The 18,076-nt window shown below is 37.6% G+C and overlaps 4 protein-coding genes across 6 annotated transcripts; 3 read left to right on the forward strand and 1 right to left on the reverse strand.

Annotated features, from left to right (window-relative positions):
• Positions 1-285: 285 nt before the first annotated feature.
• LOC116032160 (exocyst complex component EXO70A1) lies at positions 286-3,635 on the forward strand. The gene is made up of 2 exons (XM_031274592.1): positions 286-565; positions 796-3,635. Exon 2 carries the CDS (start codon positions 856-858, stop codon positions 2,872-2,874), a length of 2,019 nt encoding a protein of 672 aa, XP_031130452.1. The 5' UTR covers positions 286-565; positions 796-855; the 3' UTR covers positions 2,875-3,635.
• A 55-nt stretch (positions 3,636-3,690) lies between these two features.
• Positions 3,691-6,517, reverse strand: LOC116032161 (trifunctional UDP-glucose 4,6-dehydratase/UDP-4-keto-6-deoxy-D-glucose 3,5-epimerase/UDP-4-keto-L-rhamnose-reductase RHM1-like). Its single transcript, XM_031274593.1, has 2 exons — positions 4,780-6,517; positions 3,691-4,443 (listed from the first exon to the last, which is right to left on the reverse strand). Exons 1-2 carry the CDS (start codon positions 6,304-6,306, stop codon positions 4,000-4,002), a joined length of 1,971 nt encoding a protein of 656 aa, XP_031130453.1. The 5' UTR covers positions 6,307-6,517; the 3' UTR covers positions 3,691-3,999.
• A 3,348-nt stretch (positions 6,518-9,865) lies between these two features.
• On the forward strand, positions 9,866-14,496 carry LOC116031763 (serine/arginine-rich splicing factor RSZ22A-like). Of its 3 annotated transcripts, none has more exons than XR_004100656.1 (7): positions 9,866-9,961; positions 10,324-10,425; positions 11,338-11,426; positions 11,700-11,922; positions 12,086-12,196; positions 12,928-13,508; positions 14,047-14,496. XR_004100656.1 is itself a non-coding variant. In XM_031274064.1 (6 exons), the coding sequence occupies exons 2-6, from the start codon at positions 10,337-10,339 to the stop codon at positions 12,962-12,964; spliced, it is 549 nt and encodes a 182-aa protein (XP_031129924.1). In that variant the 5' UTR covers positions 9,866-9,961; positions 10,324-10,336; the 3' UTR covers positions 12,965-14,491. The 3 variants fall into 3 exon arrangements, 1 of the variants encoding a protein (XP_031129924.1); XR_004100657.1 differs by having other exon boundaries at positions 14,140-14,496; XM_031274064.1 differs by having other exon boundaries at positions 12,928-14,491.
• Positions 14,497-15,467: 971 nt separating this feature from the next.
• Positions 15,468-17,986, forward strand: LOC116031762 (probable plastid-lipid-associated protein 8, chloroplastic). Its single transcript, XM_031274063.1, has 4 exons — positions 15,468-15,747; positions 15,873-15,996; positions 16,905-17,084; positions 17,645-17,986. Exons 1-4 carry the CDS (start codon positions 15,541-15,543, stop codon positions 17,839-17,841), a joined length of 708 nt encoding a protein of 235 aa, XP_031129923.1. The 5' UTR covers positions 15,468-15,540; the 3' UTR covers positions 17,842-17,986.
• The last annotated feature ends 90 nt before the right edge of the window (positions 17,987-18,076 follow it).

Genomic DNA, 18,076 nt, shown 5'->3' on the forward strand with positions numbered 1-18,076 from the left:
TTTCTATCCTCTCTTGTTTTTTTTTTCCTAACTATACTCGTAAAAATTTCTCAAAATCTTCAAAGTATTGAAGATGTCTTAACCCCTAAGTAGCCAAGTAGTTCTTAAAAAAAAAAAAAAAAAAAGTAGCCAAGTGCCCAAGTAGGAGTGAAATAATGAAGGGGAAGAAGTACAATTAATGAAACGCATAGTACAATCATGTTACACTAACGTTATTACTGGGTGAGTGGGCTGGCAGGCAAGACTGAATTGTTTATTGAGAAAAGAGAAATCAGTAAAGAAAAGACAGAATCGGCTCACAGGATTCACACTGTCAAAAATAAAAGTGTGAAAGAGAAAGAGAGACCACCGCGAAGGGGGAGAGAGTTTGCTCTTTGCTGCTGCTACAAAAGCCCTGCCTTTTCCGGTTACCAAAATTCGAGCTTTTAGGGTTTTTGGTTATTTTCTATATCTTCACTGAATCACTTTTTCTTCAACTCTAGCTGGATTCGATCTGGCCATCAAAATATATTCTTCGTGTGCTGGAATCTACTACGAACTACTACGGTGTACGGAGTATTTCTTTGTAAGTTTCTCCAGCTTTTTCTATTTACCATTTCTCTGCAACTACCTCCAACTATATTGTATTACTGTGTTGTTGATTGATTGCTGTTTAGTTGGAGCTGTACTATACGGTTTGCTTCCTCGGTGTGAAGAGGGGTTGGTTGGTGAGGGTTTGGTGAACGGACGGATACGCGAGTGCGTTTTTCTCAGAATTTGGACTGATTTTTATTTTTATTTTTATTTTTTTGCTAGGGCAAATAAAGCGATGAAATGATTTTGATTGTGATTTGAGGGGTTTGGATCAATTGAGGGATGGAGCAAGGGATTGAGAATTTGATATCTGCTAGGAAATCTCTGCGGAGTAATTTGGAGAAATCAAAGGCACTAGGTTTGTCGCTTCAGAAAGCTGGGCCTAGATTTGCTGAGATTAGTCAGCGGTTGCCGTCTCTGGAGGCGGCAGTTCGACCAATTAGGGCTCAGAAGGATGCTCTTTCGGCTGTTGCGGGTCATATTAACCGTGCAGTGGTTCCTGCCACTGCTGTGCTCAAGGTGTTTGATGCTATTCATGGGCTTGAGAAGTCTTTATCTGATCCCCAATCGGATCTCGTGGGCTACCTGGGGGTGCTGAAGAGGCTTGAAGAGGCTTTGAGGTTCTTGGGAGAGAATTGCGAGATGGCCATTCAGTGGTTGGCTGACATCGTGGAGTACCTTGAGGACCACCGGGTTGCGGATGGCAGGTTTATTTCCAATTTGAAAGAGGAACTCAGTGGTCTGCGCAAATTGCAAAGCGGGGACGAAAAAGCTCGCCTTGATGGAGGGCTTCTTGTGATTGCTCTTGACAGATTAGAGAATGAGTTCCGGCGCCTCTTGACAGAAAATAGTGTTCCATTGCCAATGTCAGATCCTCCCTTACCAGGGGAGCAGGCCTGCATAGCTCCATCTCCTCTCCCAGTTTTTGTCATACAGAGACTACAGGCAATTCTTGGCCGATTGATTGCCAACAATAGACTAGAGAACTGCATTTCCATCTATGTTGAGGTTCGCAGTTCAAATGTCCGGGCAAGTTTGCAGGCACTTAACCTGGATTACCTTGAGATTTCTGTTTCTGAGTTCAATGATGTGCTGAGCATAGAAGGCCACATAGCTCAGTGGGGTAGGCATTTAGAGTTTGCAGTTAAGCATCTTTTTGAGGCTGAATATAAACTATGTAATGATGTGTTTGAGAGGTTAGGATTGGATGTGTGGATGAGTTGCTTTGCTAAGATAGCCGCACAGGCAGGGATTCTTGCATTCCTTCAATTTGGAAAGACCGTTACCGAGAGTAAGAAGGATCCAATCAAGTTATTAAAGTTGTTGGATATCTTCTCATCATTAAACAAGCTAAGATTGGATTTTAATAGGCTTTTCGGTGGGACAGCTTGTGCTGATATCCAAAATCTCACAAGAGATCTCATCAAAAGGGTGATTGAAGGGGCCTGTGAAATCTTTTGGGAACTTTTGCTTCAAGTTGAATTGCAGCGGCAAACACCACCTCCTTCAGATGGCAGTGTTCCAAAACTGGTTATCTTTATCACTGAGTATTGCAATAAGTTGTTAGGGGATGATTATAAGCAAATCCTCACCCAAGTTCTGGTCATTGAAAGAAGTTGGAAGCACGAAAAATTTCAAGAGCGGCTTCTCATTGATGAGTTACTGAATATTATGAAAGCAGTTGAACTGAATTTAGAAACATGGTCAAAGGGCTATCAAGACAGTGTGTTGTCGTATGTTTTCTTGATGAACAATCATTGGCATTTGTACAAACATTTGAAAGGAACAAAGCTCGGGACCCTACTGGGAGATTCTTGGTTACGAGAGCACGAACAGTACAAGGATTACTATTCTGCATTCTTCTTGAAAGAGAGCTGGTCCAAGCTTCCTGCTTTGTTAAGCCGGGAAGGTCTTATTTTGTTCTCAGGTGGGCGTGCTACTGCTCGTGATCTTGTCAAGAAAAGACTGAAAGCTTTCAACGAGGCTTTTGATGACATGTATAAGAAACAGTCCAACTGGGTCATGCTTGACAAAGACCTACGAGAAAAGACATGCCAAATGATAATTCAGGCAATAGTTCCTGTATATCGGAGCTACATGCAGAACTACGGGCCATTAGTTGAACAAGATGCAAGTGCCAGCAAATATGCAAAATACACAGTTCAGACTCTTGAGAAAATGCTCAACTCTCTATTTCATCCCAGGCCAGTGAGACATGGCAGTTTTAAAGTCCGGCAGCCTAGTGGAAAATTCAACAATAGCGTTACAGATCAGCTTCCGAGTTCTCCTAACATGAAATAAATGGTTGAGGATTACTGGTAAGGCCATGGTTAAAATGAAAAAGGAACCTTGAAGTCCTACACCTCTGTGTTGTAGATGGTCATTGGTTACTTTGTATATAGTAAGTTCTTGTAGGATCTATTGTGGATCACTTGGGCCAGCTTCAATTGAAGGAAAGAAAAGCACTTGTTCTTGATAGTTTTCACATGGGACTTTGGTTGCATGGCTTATGGGGGAATTAATATCCACGGAATTTTCAGGGAGCACGTTACTCTTGAAGATAACCTGGCAAAACAACACAAATTATTACCTGGGCCCTTAAAGGTAAGATTTGAAGAAAACGTTTCCAGTTAATGCTATTTGTTCCATTTTCCCTCAAGAGTGTGGTCAGTCATTCTGCCACAATTTAAGCAGTGGATACCTGTATTGCGGTCTGCTTGTCCATCACAATTATTAGGTCCGGGTTGCATCTAGAGCTTTAGCAGTAACACCGCTCGCCCAGAAAAAACAGTGCTAGAACCTCTAGATTTATTTGTTCTTTGTGCCTCTAGCTGTATACAAGCTTACAAATGCCTTAATATGTCAATTGTACTAAAGCCATGAGTCTCAGGGCAATAGTCTATTTCAATAATCAATTCTTGCATTATGTACTATTAATTGTTTTGCTTGTGAAAAATCACTGCAGAATTGATTGGTTCAATCTTTTAGTTCCTTTATGTTCTTTGTTTCGGTCTTAATGTACTTGTGGACTTTGACAAAAGTTACTTTCAACAGCCTTGTAACTGCCTAGTACTGAGGATTAGATGCTCTTACTTTGGCTAACCATTCTGCATTTTTTGCTGTTGTTGTTACTACTATTCACCTTTGGGGTGTCAGGATGGATCATTAAAACTATAGTTACTCTCTAAATAGAGAGAATATATACTTGTGAAAATTTGAGAATAACTTTTACTATGTTTTATAGAGTTCAAGTACATGAGAATTACATATACAAGAAACCATGGTAAGAAACCAATCTACATATTTGTATTCTAAAAAGAAAAAAAAAAGGAATTGAGTAAAAGTACACGAACACTTCTGTTTGAGTTACATATGGATTGTGTTGGCTTCTAGCTGCAAAATATGTTAAAGCATTAGAATCTCTATTCATGTTTTCTTGTTGGGTTGGAAGACATACTTGATGACGGAATCCTTAATAGACAATAGTTGAGGGAACTCTTTCTTGAGCTTTGTCATGTCAAGCTCGTTGTTACTTCTGGGAGCAACGATCACCTTAGCTTGTTCTTCTAAACTGAAATTCTGCCACTTGAACCCGGGGTCTATATACTCCCGGTACAACTCGAGAATCTCATTGTGGCTTATGACTCCTGGGTTGGTGAAGTTCCATATACCTCTGCAGTTTCGTTTTGCCATCTCAATGGAGATTGGCAGCAGCTCGTCCAGCACCGTCATGCTGTTGGGGATGTTGACCACCTTGTTGTACCGCGAGATCTTTGTTATAAAGTTTCTGGGATTGGTGAGATCAGATGAAATGGGCATCCGAACTCTGAGAGTGCACACATTGTCATATTCTCTCAGTAATTCCTCCACCTGCATAAATTGTGAATTTCATTACTTAATTTCTTCTTCTTGTGTTGTTGTGTAACAAAGCTACAATACAGGTAGAGTTGTCAAAATGGACTTTTTTAGCCCGTCCCGCCTGTCCATTCCGACAGCTCTAATATGGCGGGCTTTGGCAGACCCGTCCCGCCTATCTGTTCCGACAGCTCTAATATGACGGGTTTTGGCAGGCCCATGCGGGTTTTGGCAGGCCCATCCCGCGTGACTGTTCCGACAGCTAATATGACGGGCTTTGGCAGGTCCATTCCGCCTGTCCGTTCCGACAGCTCTAAATACAAGTTCAAGAAGATGAGATGAGATGATTACCATGGCTTTGGTGTTGGAGTAAAATGAGCCAATAAAATTAGGCTTATCTTCCTCCTTGAATCCAATCCCAGATCCCTGTGGGTGCTTCTCATCATACTCAAATATGCAGCCAGTGGCAAAGTTCATCATCAACAGCCCCTGTTCTCTACAAACATCTGCCAAGGTTAGAGTTCCCACCACATTTGTCCTTATGGTTTCAGCTTTATGCGACTCGCACCAATCCACATTTGGCCTGCCCGTGATCCCAGCCGCGTTGAACACATGCGTAGGCCTTGCCCTCGCTATGTCTCGGATCAACGCTCCCCTGTCCTGTAACCTCCCCGCTCCATACTCGTACATTATCCCCCCTTGTTGACACAGCTCCCCCAGCAACCCCCCAATCCACCCTGTTCTCCCATAGATCAGGAATTTCATTCCCCCTGTGCTGTTGCTTCTCCCTATTGCCAGTTGCTGCAATGCTCCATCGTAGTCGTAGGATGGCATTGTGATGGAGACTTTGGGATGGGGATGAAGTGCTGCGGTCACATCTCCCCACCAGTCTGAGTTTTTTGTGTACCATTCTAGTGTCCTTTTTAGCCCTTCTTCCCATGGAGTGCTCTCTTCCCATCCTAGCTTCTTTAGCTTCTGATCATCCAAGAAATACCTCTTGTCATTGAATGGCCTGTCCTGCACCATCTCTATAGCCTCCTTTGAGCTCCGGCCGAAGAGCTTGCACACGTCCTCCGCCACGTCCAGCACGCGCCTCTCCTTCTTCGTCCCGATGTTGTACACGTGCCCTATCACGCCCTTGTGGAGAATTACGTCGAACGCCTCGGCTACGTCGTCCGAGTAGAGGTAGCTCCGGACGTTGCTCCCGTCGCCGTGGATCGGGAGCCGCTCCCCCTTCATCGCCAGGAGGATGAACTTAGGGATCAGCTTCTCCGGGAACTGGTTCGGGCCGTACACGTTGTTCCCGCGCGTCGTGATCGTCGGCAAGCCGTACGATCTGTGGTACGCCATCACCAGCATCTCCGCCCCGGCCTTCGTCGCCGAATACGGATTCGTCGGAAGCAGCCGCGACGCCTCCGGATTCCCCACGTCCGTCAACAGATCCGTCTCGCCGTACACCTCGTCGGTGCTGACGTGGATGAACCGCCGCACGCTGCCGGTCACCTTGCACGCCTCCAGCAGCACGTGAGTCCCGTAGATATTATTATTCGTGAACTCGAACGAGTTCCCGAACGAGTTATCCACGTGAGTCTGCGCGGCAAAATGCATTACCGTATCAAATCTCTCCTCCGACAATACGTAGTTGATGAGATCGGCGCTGGTGACGTCAGCCTTCACGAACTTGAAATTGGGCGAGGACAAACTAGGGTTCAGATTCCCCAAATTCGAACAATAATCCAGCTTATCCAGCCCTACGATTCTGTAGTTGGGATAGCGCTTAACCAGGCGGTTAGTTACATGGGAGGCGATGAAACCCGCCGCGCCGGTGATAAGGATGTTTCCCGGCACGTACGGCGTTGCTCCTTGAGATGACGTCATTGCGTGGAGTTTCAGTATAGAAATTTACCGGTTTTTGATCAAAAAAAGGAGATGAGGAGCGCGAGCGAGGAAGACGATGAATTTGCTAGATTCAGAGTTTGAGAAGCAGAATAGTCGGATACCGTTAGAGAGACAAGAGGGTCTAGGAGGAACGTGTTGTGTTTCCCGTGATTCACTGTAATCATTGCATTGCATGCATGCATGCATTGCTCTCCCATTATTATATATATTTTCCTTCAAATTATGTGAATGGATTACATCTATCGCAATTCAAATTTTATTATGCAATAATTATATAAATTTGAGCTATAAATCTATAATAGTGTAACTATAAAAAGAATTCTATCGACTAATTATTTTTTAAGCAAATTTATTATATAAGATTATTGCATTTTTTCATATTCGTCCTATTGAATTTTGACGAGATGAGCATGAACATGCTATTCACACTTCATAGACACATGACATGTGCTACTACAACATACAAAACTTCATAGATTTGTATGCTTTCTATGTGTCATTTCATATCCCCTTTGCTATATAGTGGAACAAACTAATGCACTATTTTTGGCCACCTGCAACAACATCATCTATCTGTATATAAGATCGTTGTCAACATTGGAAAAAAAAAAAAGAGAGAAATTTTTAATTCTTCTTACTATTCATCACCATAATCGGAATAGACAAGTTTTTTCTCATTCTAATACTACTTTCCCTCTCACTAATAAGAAAAAGAAGCTAAGGGTGTGTTTACTAATTGGAAATTTTCTCTAATTTTCTGGAAATTTTGAAAACTGAAGAACAGAAAACAGAAAACATGTTTACTAGCACAGTTTTCTATTTTGAAAACAGGAAATAATTTTTCAATTTTCTAGAAAACTGAAACACTATAAAAAACTGTTTTCTAAATGGAAAACAGCATCAACTATTACATTTATTATCATCTTCTTTTTCTAAATGTCATTATAACCACGTTCTCACCATTATCTACTTACATATTTATTCATTATTATGATTACATTTATTATCATCTTCTTTTACTTATCATTATCTTCTATCTTTTCTATTTACATTATTTATTTAAACATAACTTATTTGATTATGCTTAAAATTATACATCATTCACATTATCTAAATTAAAAATTGAAATCTATACCACGCTTTATATTTTGATTGAACTCAATTGATTATTGGTTTTGGTCCAGATATCAAATATCAAAATTTCGCACATATATTACTATATTAGAATTCAAAATAAAAATTATATATTACATACATGTCATTCAAATGAATATATCCAAACATATTTTAATTATTAGCTCAAAAAAATATTAATATTATCTAAACTAAATTTTGTGTGAACTTAATAGGTTATTGGGTCAAATATATTTTTATTTATGTTATATACATATATAAATTTGGTCCGGATATCAAATGTAATTTTTTTTTTTTTACATATATTGGACTTCAAAGTAAAAAATATATATTTATTCTAATTAAACCAAATATATCTTAAAATATTTTAAATATAAGGTCTAAAAATAACTCGAAATTAAACTTATTGTTAATTTTATAACGTTAATTTGGAAAAATAAATTTGAAAAAATAAGTGTCAGTAAACAAGTTTTCTAAACAGAAAACAGAGAATGAAAACTGAAAAATTGAAAAATAGAAAACAGAAAACAGTTTTCTGTTAGTAAACAGACCCTAAGTTTTTTCTCATTCTAATACTTCTCTCCCTTTCACTGTTGGCTCATCATGGCTTTCAACCTCCAAAAGGAAATTTGAGAACCTACGTGATATCGTCTAGCAGATGAATAAAACAAGATACGTTCAAAGGTAGCCCAACTGAATGTGACTGTGGAGATCGCAAGGGAAAACACGACCAAGTAGTTGGAATGGTTTCAACACTATATAGAAGGGTTCATTTTCAAAATGACTGCAACGATGAAGGAGATTGCAAAGAGAGACACAAAACTTGCCAAGTTGAAGCCCAGCCTCTTGGAAGACGAAGATTGCGAGTGAAATTTATGTTGTTTGTCATTTCATACCCTAGATTAATTTGTATGCTTTCTATGGTGAACAACTACAAAAATTACTCTAATACCATATGAGAATAACAGTTCTAAGAATTATATATTATTATTGATCAATCCATTGTATTTAAAGTATAAGAAGATGTGTTTATAAGGATACAAAGAATCACAGTTAAGATTTGAATGGTAAATTCCAAATATTACAATGAGGGGGAAAATAATTATAGTGTGTATAGAATATAGAGTTATAATACACTTTGCCCCTAACAAGGATAGCAAGACAAAAGAGACTTGCCAACCATATTTTTAAAAATTAAAGTTGTTTAAAAACTAATTCAAAAAGTTAATAGTTGAGTTTTACTAAAAAAAAAAAAGTTAATAGTTGAAAGTTAAAATAGTCTAGATAATAATTAAAATAAACATTAATATAATGTTTTAAAGTCAATAATTAACGTACAAAATCTAAAATGATATTAAAATTAAATAAAGTTTAAAATTTTCAAATGGTAAAATTCAAATATAAAATTATTACTTTTTAAATGTTATTATTATTGTGATAGGTAAGTTGACCAAGTTTGCCCTATAGTGGGGTGGGCCAGTGTGGTCTGCCTCTTTACATGTCAATCTATTGAGTTAAAAATCGTTTTAATAGTCTTAGAAAATATAGAGTGTAATTTATTATTTGCTCAAAGTTTATTTTGCAGGCAAATAGTAGTACTTCCTAGTACGGTTTTTGAGGAGTTTTTGTAAGTGTGATTAGAAAAGAGAAAATGAAAAGTGAGAAAAAATAAAACAAATTATATTTTGAGGCGCAGCTGATGCGCTCAGCGTGAGCGGCCACTGGGCCACTTCGTGTGCCTGACGAGGAGGAGCGCTGCTTCACCTTGAAATCCGTGAATCATATTTACTTTATTAAAAGCCCTTTCTTGCGAACTTCATTTTTATTCTCTCACCTCACTTCTCTCTCATCCATGCAAGTAGACACCTATTATTCAACTCCCAAATGTCAACTGATAGGGATGCCCTAAGAAGTCAGGAGGGTTATATCAACCACCCAATCTACCTTGTACTTTTTCTATCCGTCCTCATTCCCAACCTGTATTAGATGAGCTTTTTGAAAACCCACACCCCATCTCCTCTCCAGTTACCAGGTGTAGGTGCCCAATATGTGTATTCATCATTTATTATCTTATTATTATTTATTTTGAAATAATATTTCAATTAATTACACAATAAAATAATAAAAATTTATTTATTTTGGGTACTACTGACTCGTTTACAATGAAGTATCTGTTTATAACTAAACGAGTAACTTTAGGAGAAGAGCATTGAGGAATTATCAAGTTTGTGTTTTAAATTTAAGAATGCAAGTAACTATATAAGAGAGAAACGAGTGATAGTAATTTTTTATTATCGAGGGGAGGTTTTGTAATTATTCTAAAATTAGGGGTCTAGTATAGAAGACATTAGACATTGACGTTTTTTTGGCAATTAAGTTTCATGCATACTTTCTGTCTATATTACGGAGTATTATACTCCTAGACGCGATATTGCCTCTCTCTCTTCATACCTCCTCTCTGCGGTGGGCTAGGGTTTTGCGTTCTAATCTAGGGTTTCAGGTGAACAACTTTATTCCTCTCTTTTGCTCAATCCTTTGTTTTTTGTGTGTGTATAATGGATCTGTGTATATACGCGTGATGTTGAATGATGAATCTATGCTTGTTTGTACCATTGTCTTTCTCTAGATGATGAAGCTATTTTCAAATCCTCAGAGCAAGATCTGTTCCTTTTTTTTTTTTTTTTTTAATAATAATAATTTATTTTTAAAATTTGTGGTTGGATGTAAGAAGTTCAGGCTTCTAGGATGGTGTATGTGTTGGTTTGTTTACCCACACGCCTTTCGTCGATGCTTATGCTGAATATAATTTGCTTCGTGAATTTGGAAATTCTAAACATAGCTAATTGGGTTGTATTTGTGTAGGTGCTTATTCGTGATGTCAAGAGTATATGTTGGAAATTTGGACCCTAGGGTCACTGAACGAGATCTTGAAGATGAGTTCCGTACCTTTGGAGTGATAAGAAGGTATAAAAATTAGCTGAGCTTGTGTTTGTTTTTTCTCATTCAAATGTTTCATCTTTCTGGCTATTTTGAAGTTCCTGTCTTTATGCTTACATCTATGTATATGAGTATATCCATAAATTAGCCCATAGATAACTACTTGGGGTTCCACAATAGAGTGTTTCACTGACTTGTCAGCATGGTTTGTAGTTTGACAATTTTAATGAGACTATTTTCAACATTCAATCAAATAACACATCTAAATAAATTAAATAATAATAATTCACATGTCATAACAGTATAAGAATACACAAATATGAAATACTCAAATGCTTCAATCATCCAAAGATTCAAAGTATCAAACTATCAAAAATAACTTATAAATCAGATGAAATTGGCTGAATTTGGCCGAAATAGGCTGACTGGGCCGAGTTGGCCGACTAGGCCAATTTCGCTGCCTAGCTGGCTGAGCGAATTTTTTCCGCCTAGCAGTGAAAACAGAACGGCCTAGGGGTGGCTGATTTTTACAACAGTGCATGTTAGTTTACGTTTTAGAAGCGAAAGATTGAGGCTTCTATATGCTTGTGCATATTTATGTGTTTGTGTGAGTCTGAATGTGATTGCATATCACAAAAACTTTGTGTATTGCCAGAAGAATTAATTATTGTGGAATGGACCTATTTGTATTTGCTACATTGATAATGGTATTTATTTCCTTGGGTTGAGATATATCTGTTTCTAAAATGATGTTGCTCACTACACACATTTAAATTAATCACATCGAAAATGTTCTTTGCTGTACTATTCTCCCATGTATAAAATGTAAAAGGACATCTCTTATTTTGCTGAACACAAATCACCATCAAAATTTGCTTGAGAATACTTCCCCTATAAATACTTCAGCCATTTTATCTAATTAAGACAATTTTCTTGCAGTGTTTGGGTTGCAAGAAGGCCACCTGGCTATGCTTTTATCGATTTTGATGACCGAAGAGATGCACAGGATGCAATCCGGGAATTGGATGGTATGAGCTTTGATTTCCTGGAAAGCACTTATAAAATTATTTGTATCTAAGATCTTATGAACACTTATTCGTATATATGATTACTTCATTTTTTCCTGATGACAGATAAATTGGCAACAAAACTATGTTTAAACTTCAGTCAAATAGACCTTCAATTTGTTCATTTTTAAAGATTTTTCTGTTATCAATAAAATTTGTTTTGTTGCTGATCTCTATTTGTTACATGTGTCATTTTGATTTGGCATACATTATCCTTTCTATTATCTGAGGTAGGTAAGAATGGTTGGAGAGTTGAACTCTCTCACAATTCCAGAGGTGGAGGTGGGGGACGTGGAGGAGGGCGTGGTCGCTCTGGTGGTTCTGACTTGAAGTGCTATGAATGTGGCGAAGCTGGTCATTTTGCGCGTGAGTGCCGGCTCCGTGGGGGTGGGGGTGCAGGAAGGCGTCGCAGTCGCAGCCCACCTAGATATAGGAGGAGCCCAAGTTATGGTCGAAGGTGAGAATCAAGAATACATATGAAGCACTTAGAACGTTATTTTTGTGTATATTAGCTGGGGCATAGTTATAATTTATAGTAATGGAATTATGCTTCATAACTTGCAGTTGGAAATGTTTTCATCTGTATATACTTTTCTTGATATTGTTGTATACCTTGGCAGGAGTTACAGTCCTCGTGGTCGTTCCCCTCGTCGTCGCAGTGTGTCTCCTCGTGGCCGTAGCTACAGCCGATCTCCTTACCGTGGACGAGATGAAGTTGCCTATGCTAACGGGTGAAAAATCTATTAAATACTTTTACAAAACTATTTTCTTGGATTTTTGCACTATAGTTAAATTATGATGATTTATTGTCTTTGTCACTTGGCAAAATTTTATGCCATGTAATAGTCAAATTTCTTGCAAGTGGGGTCCCTATGGCATTATTGAGCTTAAAATTTTACTCCCCATGTCCCATTTTACTTATCTACTATTCATTTGTCATACCAACTCTTTTCTTCTTCGCATATGTTCTTTAATTTTTTTAAAATAATTTTCATTAGTACTTTTACTGTAGTTTCTATATATATAAATTTTATATACTAATAATTATACTAAATATTACTCAAAATTGAATTGTACATAACTTGAGTCTAGCCTTATTAATTGAACTAGACACATTAAATAGGATGAACGGAGTAATATTTTATGTATTCTTCTTGTACTTCTTGCATTTTAAAACTATCTAAAGAGTGCATTAGTGGTTGAGCCAAACAAGCCAACAAGTTGAGTGTGTTCTTTAAAAGCTTCTTATTCAACAATCAAGAAGCAATTAGGCCACCTGAACAAGGTCTTAAATGTTCTTTGAATTGTTTGATTGGAATTGGTATTACTAGGAAGGTTGAAGTAATTCAAACCTTTTATGGAGTACTATTTTTAAAGGCTGTAATTATAATTTGCACTTTTCAAAAAAAAATAATTTGCACTTTTCATCTTTTTACATATATTTTTGTGGTCATATTTGCAGAAATGGTATCAGAGAACGACACAGAAGCAGGAGCTGAAGCAATGGAGTATTGTTTCCAGATGCATTGCTGAACATTTGGAATTGTGTTTTTACTTAGCTTGAACTAGATCACAACTATGTAAGTGGGGCCACCATTTTGCTTCAACTGCTGGATTTGGTTAAGTTTTCCTTTCTTTTGATACTAAATGTATTGGCTTCATAGTATATGTTCCTTGCTGAACTTAGTATCTAGTTACTGTTGCTTTGAATTTATAGACGATTGGATCTATGGTAGGTAATATTTTATTGAGAAGAATATATCTCTAAAGACACTGCTAAATGTTTTTCTGTTTTTGTGCCGAGGTGTCGTCCTGGTACTACTGCTTCATTGGTTTGGTTTCTGCTTCTACACTCCGTGGTTTTGTTCTTCTCTGCCCTGCTGTGGGATCTTCAATTTGAATGATTGTGGACCCCAGCTGGCTACTTCGCTAGAAGCTTCTATTTGTTTGAATCTCTGCAGCTATGATGCGTCTCACCTCAAATCATAGTGGTATTTCTTTAACATATTAAGGATGAGGAACAGCTTCAAACACTTCTGGCAGGTATTTAATCTGTTCCAGAGATGTTGGGGAATTAATCTTGTCCTTAATCCACATTGAGATTCATACTCCAATTGAGTTGCTATGTCTGGGATCCTAAACTCCAATAGTAGTGAGAAGTTCGCATTGGATTAAGTGCCTATATAGAATTATTTTAAACCACACCTACTCAATTATTTTTTCTATTAGTGCTGCATCTCTTTTAAAAAAAAGTTTGGTTTTGTTGGGTATTCATTTGCATATTTTCCAGGAGAAAAATGATTTAACAAATAGCAGTTAAAATATGCAGGATAAATTTTATTTTCCCATCACAGGGGGATAATGCCTTCTCCTTTTTTATTTGCTTACCCCCTACTCTACCTTGATTAGAGACATTTAAAAGATCCAAACATATCTAAAATATGCCATTTAGATTTGATCTCCTTATTAGTTGGTAGTGCTTACCATAATTGTAAGGTGGAATTTTTATTGGTAATTAAGAGTGTTTTATTCTCCATTATTTGTCGCTATAGTATGGGTGGGCTGTGTTCATGTTGTGCAGTGCATAGAAAATGGAATTAGAGTAGTGAATTGGTCCCTATTTGCCTTCAAGTGAAGAGCTTGCTTGACTTACTCCAATCATTTTTTCATCAAGTGGATTGAGACACGCCTTCATATCCAAGAACAGGGCTGGTTCTGGTATAATGCATTTTTGCCTGTTGTAACTAGTGAATTCTGTTACTACTATGGAATCCAAGAACAGGGCTCGGTATGGCATAACCCCTATTATGCTTGTCATCACTTGTGAATTCTGTTGCTCCGTTGGAATCCTTCACCAAATAGCCTTGTATAGCTTCTAGTCATTATTATTAGTCTTTTTTAAACCGCTACAACCATCGACTCTTGTATTCATTTCAGTTAGTTTTTATCATGAGTAAAAAAAAATTACCTGCCTGTATGAACTTGGCTGGGCATGTTTTCTTAGGCTGCTCAACCCTTTTGACCAATTGCACATTACATGCGTGAACATGAACATGTGAGCCTCTCTTGGTCTCATATAATGTTAATTGTATGCTTGAAATGTTCTTATGGCGTTTTGCCCTAAAAATTCTGCCTCCACTTGACCCTTGTACTTGCAGAACTGAATTGAAGCATGCATGTACCTTTTTGGGGACATGTGATTGTTTTATATTTTCACAGTTTTGGGAAACAAACTGACATTCTTAGGCTTCTGCTTGAGGATAGGATAATCATTTTCACCTCTTTGAAAGTTGTGTTTCACAGCCTCGAGGGAAAACTTTATTAGATAATGTCAACATGTGACTGGGCGTTTAGATACGATTATGTCAAATAGTTGGGCTAGTCAAAGTTAACAACTTAAGTGTTACACATGCATATATTACTCAATATTGCATACGTTTCTTGACATATAGTGTAAAGCAACTCCAAAGCAATGAAATTCAATTCCAAAATAATTTGAGATGAATGTAGTCTCTTATACACTAATAGTATTTGTAGAATTGTAGTAACATAACTGTAATTTCCTCTATTCTCAAGCAGAACGAGCTTTTTTCACGCTAAAAGAATAAAAAAATTCTTAGTGATCTTCTGACAACGTCACCGGAGACTAAACTCTGGTCGAGTGCCTAAAAATAATTACTCCGTATTTTTAATCTTCAAATAGTTTAAGCAAATAAACTATTTTTAAAGAATTAAGTTAATTAACTATGTACTGTAAATTACAAAGTTACAAATTTAACTCTGAAACAAGAGATATTCAATACACACATATGTACTGTAAATTACAAAGTTACAAATTTAACTCTGAAACAAGAGATATTCAATACACACATTTGAAGTGATTGTAATTTATATATCTTTCCATTGGAACAAAAAAAAAAAAAGTTTGATCCTAAATGTTACACGGTTGATCACTTGATCCTTGATGGTATAGGTCCCATTTGTGATTTCCCAAATCCACGTGGGTGGCTGAGAGGTGAGAATACAGCATTCATCAAAAACCCCACCAATGCTCTAAGCTCCGGAGCCATCAGCCATGGCCTCCATCTCCCTCCTCACTACTACTGCGCCACCTCTCTTCCTCCCAATTCCCTCGCCTTCCGCTTCTCCCATCAGGATTTCGCATTCGCTTCCACTCCACCACCACAAGAAGCTCCGCACGCGCCTAACACTCCACGCTTCTGCAGTTTCCGCACCCTCGCTGCCCAAACCCGATGATCTCGTCAATGCTCTTCTTTCTAAGGTACTCAGCCATCTGCTTATACTTCCCAGGAAAACTTCACCATGATTTGCCCTCCACCTGTCAGACCGGGGTGTGGGGCCCGCTTTTTGTGGGCAAGTGTTTATTAACCATTTTAATTTAACTAGGTTGTGCAAACAGATAGAGGAGTTTTGTTGACCACAGAAGAGCATGGAAAGGTGGCTGAGATGGCTAGTGATTTGGAGAGCTTCTGTGTTGATGAACCTGTTAAGTGCCCTCTAATATTTGGAGGTGATCCTTTCATTACATTTACTACTATGTGAGATGATACTTGCAATTCTTGAAACTCCTGTACTGCTGTGCCTGGATCTTAATTTTGTTTGCTAACTCATTCTTGTTGGGATTTCATGAGTAATTACAGAAACTTTTGAATTATGGTATGCAATTGATGTAACTGTACTTTTTCGTAATGCAAATAATGTAAAATGAATTAATAAACCTTGTTAAAGTTCCCGTTCTTTGGAAACCAGTGTCCCATTCGTGTCCACATACAGCACTATATGTGTCCATTTATGTATCATCACCTCTGTTCTCTGCTATGTGATTCTATTAAAGGTGCGGGTGTGTATTAGTGTATATGTGTGTTTATTCATAACTTAAGTACGAATTCCCGTTCAATCAGTTGTAATTACATTGAAAAATAAGGGAGAAACATATGGCTTTATAAGATCATGGGTTAGACTAGCTAATTGATTGGATTCAATTTTTAGTGTGGTTTGGCCTACGTGCATTACAACCTAGTTCGGCCCAATCTTAGATTTTTTTTTATCTGCTATGTGATTCTATTGTAGGTGTGGGTGTGTATGTGTGTGTTTATTCATAAATCATAACATAAGTATGAATTCTCGTGCAATCAGTTGTAATTCTATTTTCCAAACAATGATGAATTCAATATAAGTTGGATTTTGTCTGTTGCCAATTCAAGCCCTATGTTAATCTCAACTCTTTGTCTCGCGGAAGAACTTTGGATGAGCCAATGAGCTGAAGTGCTTTTCTATATACATGGATTCAGCACTAAAATGCTGATCACTTCTTGTTTTCTGAAAATTTGTCATTCTTTTAATTACTATTCATTTGTGGGTTTATACTTGATTTCAGAAATTTAAAGGACTATTATTAATTACAGAAATTCCTTACAGAATGGGATGTAGTCTACTGCTCAAATCCCACATCACCAGGCGGTCTCTATAGGAGTGCAATTGGTCGCCTTTTCTTCAAAACCAAAGAAATGATTCAGGTTCTTGAAGCCCCTGACACCGTGAGAAACAAAGTCTCGTTCTCTCTTTTTGGATTCCTTGATGGAGAAGTTTCTTTGAAAGGTACCTTAATAATGGGGCAAAACTATTATTCTCTTTATTGTCTGCTTGCTCGGTTTGGGTTCATATTTTTTTTTCCTCACATTTTATCATTTCTTTCATGCCCCAAGAAATGTCATCCCTTCTATCTTTAACTGTCTAGCGTCACACTTTTACTATAAACTAAACTATTTAATTGTGGATTATCAGATATTCCTAGAACCCAAGTTTCCACTGATTTCGAACTTGTTTATGTTGGAAGTAAATTTTCCCATTCCCGTCAACCTGACACTTTGTTTATGTTAATCCAAGCTCTTAGATCACGCTTTCTCAGAAGGGTGAGATCATAAAGTTCTATCTCTTCATTGGTGCATTGCAATGCATTTCGGGTCAGGGTTCATGTTTGCATAACCTGCGATGCATGCCATGTTAAAAACGGAGTATTAGCATTCGCTTCTTAACAACTATTGCAGCTTTGATTGTTGATTATTTGTATTTGATTACACTATGGTGCCAACAACAAAAAGCTGTTTCGATCCCTTATTTGACCCCTTCAATTCAGTGATAACATTTCTTGTAATCAGGGAAATTGAATGTTCTTGATGAAAAATGGATTCAAGTGGTGTTCGAGTCACCCGAAATTAAGATAGGTGGGTTAGAAACGCGATATGGTGGCGAGAGTGAAGTTAAACTGGAGATCATATACATTGATGAGAAGATGAGGCTGGGAAAGGGCTCTAGAGGTTCATTATTTGTTTTCCAGCGACGAGGTACCTTTTAAATCTTCATATTGTACAAGTAAACCCTTGTATTGTATGTACAACAAACTTATCCAAGAAAAATCATTATATAGTTTTCTAGCTTATACATTTTGTGGTGATAGTTACATGAACCCTTTTAATATAATGATGTTCAAGTTTCTAATATGTCAATGTTCAAATGGTAATCATCCTAACTTTTAACTCCCTGCTACTTGATGTGACGACTAATCATTAGTGTTGCAGGTCATTTTTTAA

This window comes from Ipomoea triloba, chromosome 10, assembly GCF_003576645.1.
Source record: "Ipomoea triloba cultivar NCNSP0323 chromosome 10, ASM357664v1".
Taxonomy (NCBI): Eukaryota; Viridiplantae; Streptophyta; class Magnoliopsida; order Solanales; family Convolvulaceae; genus Ipomoea; species Ipomoea triloba.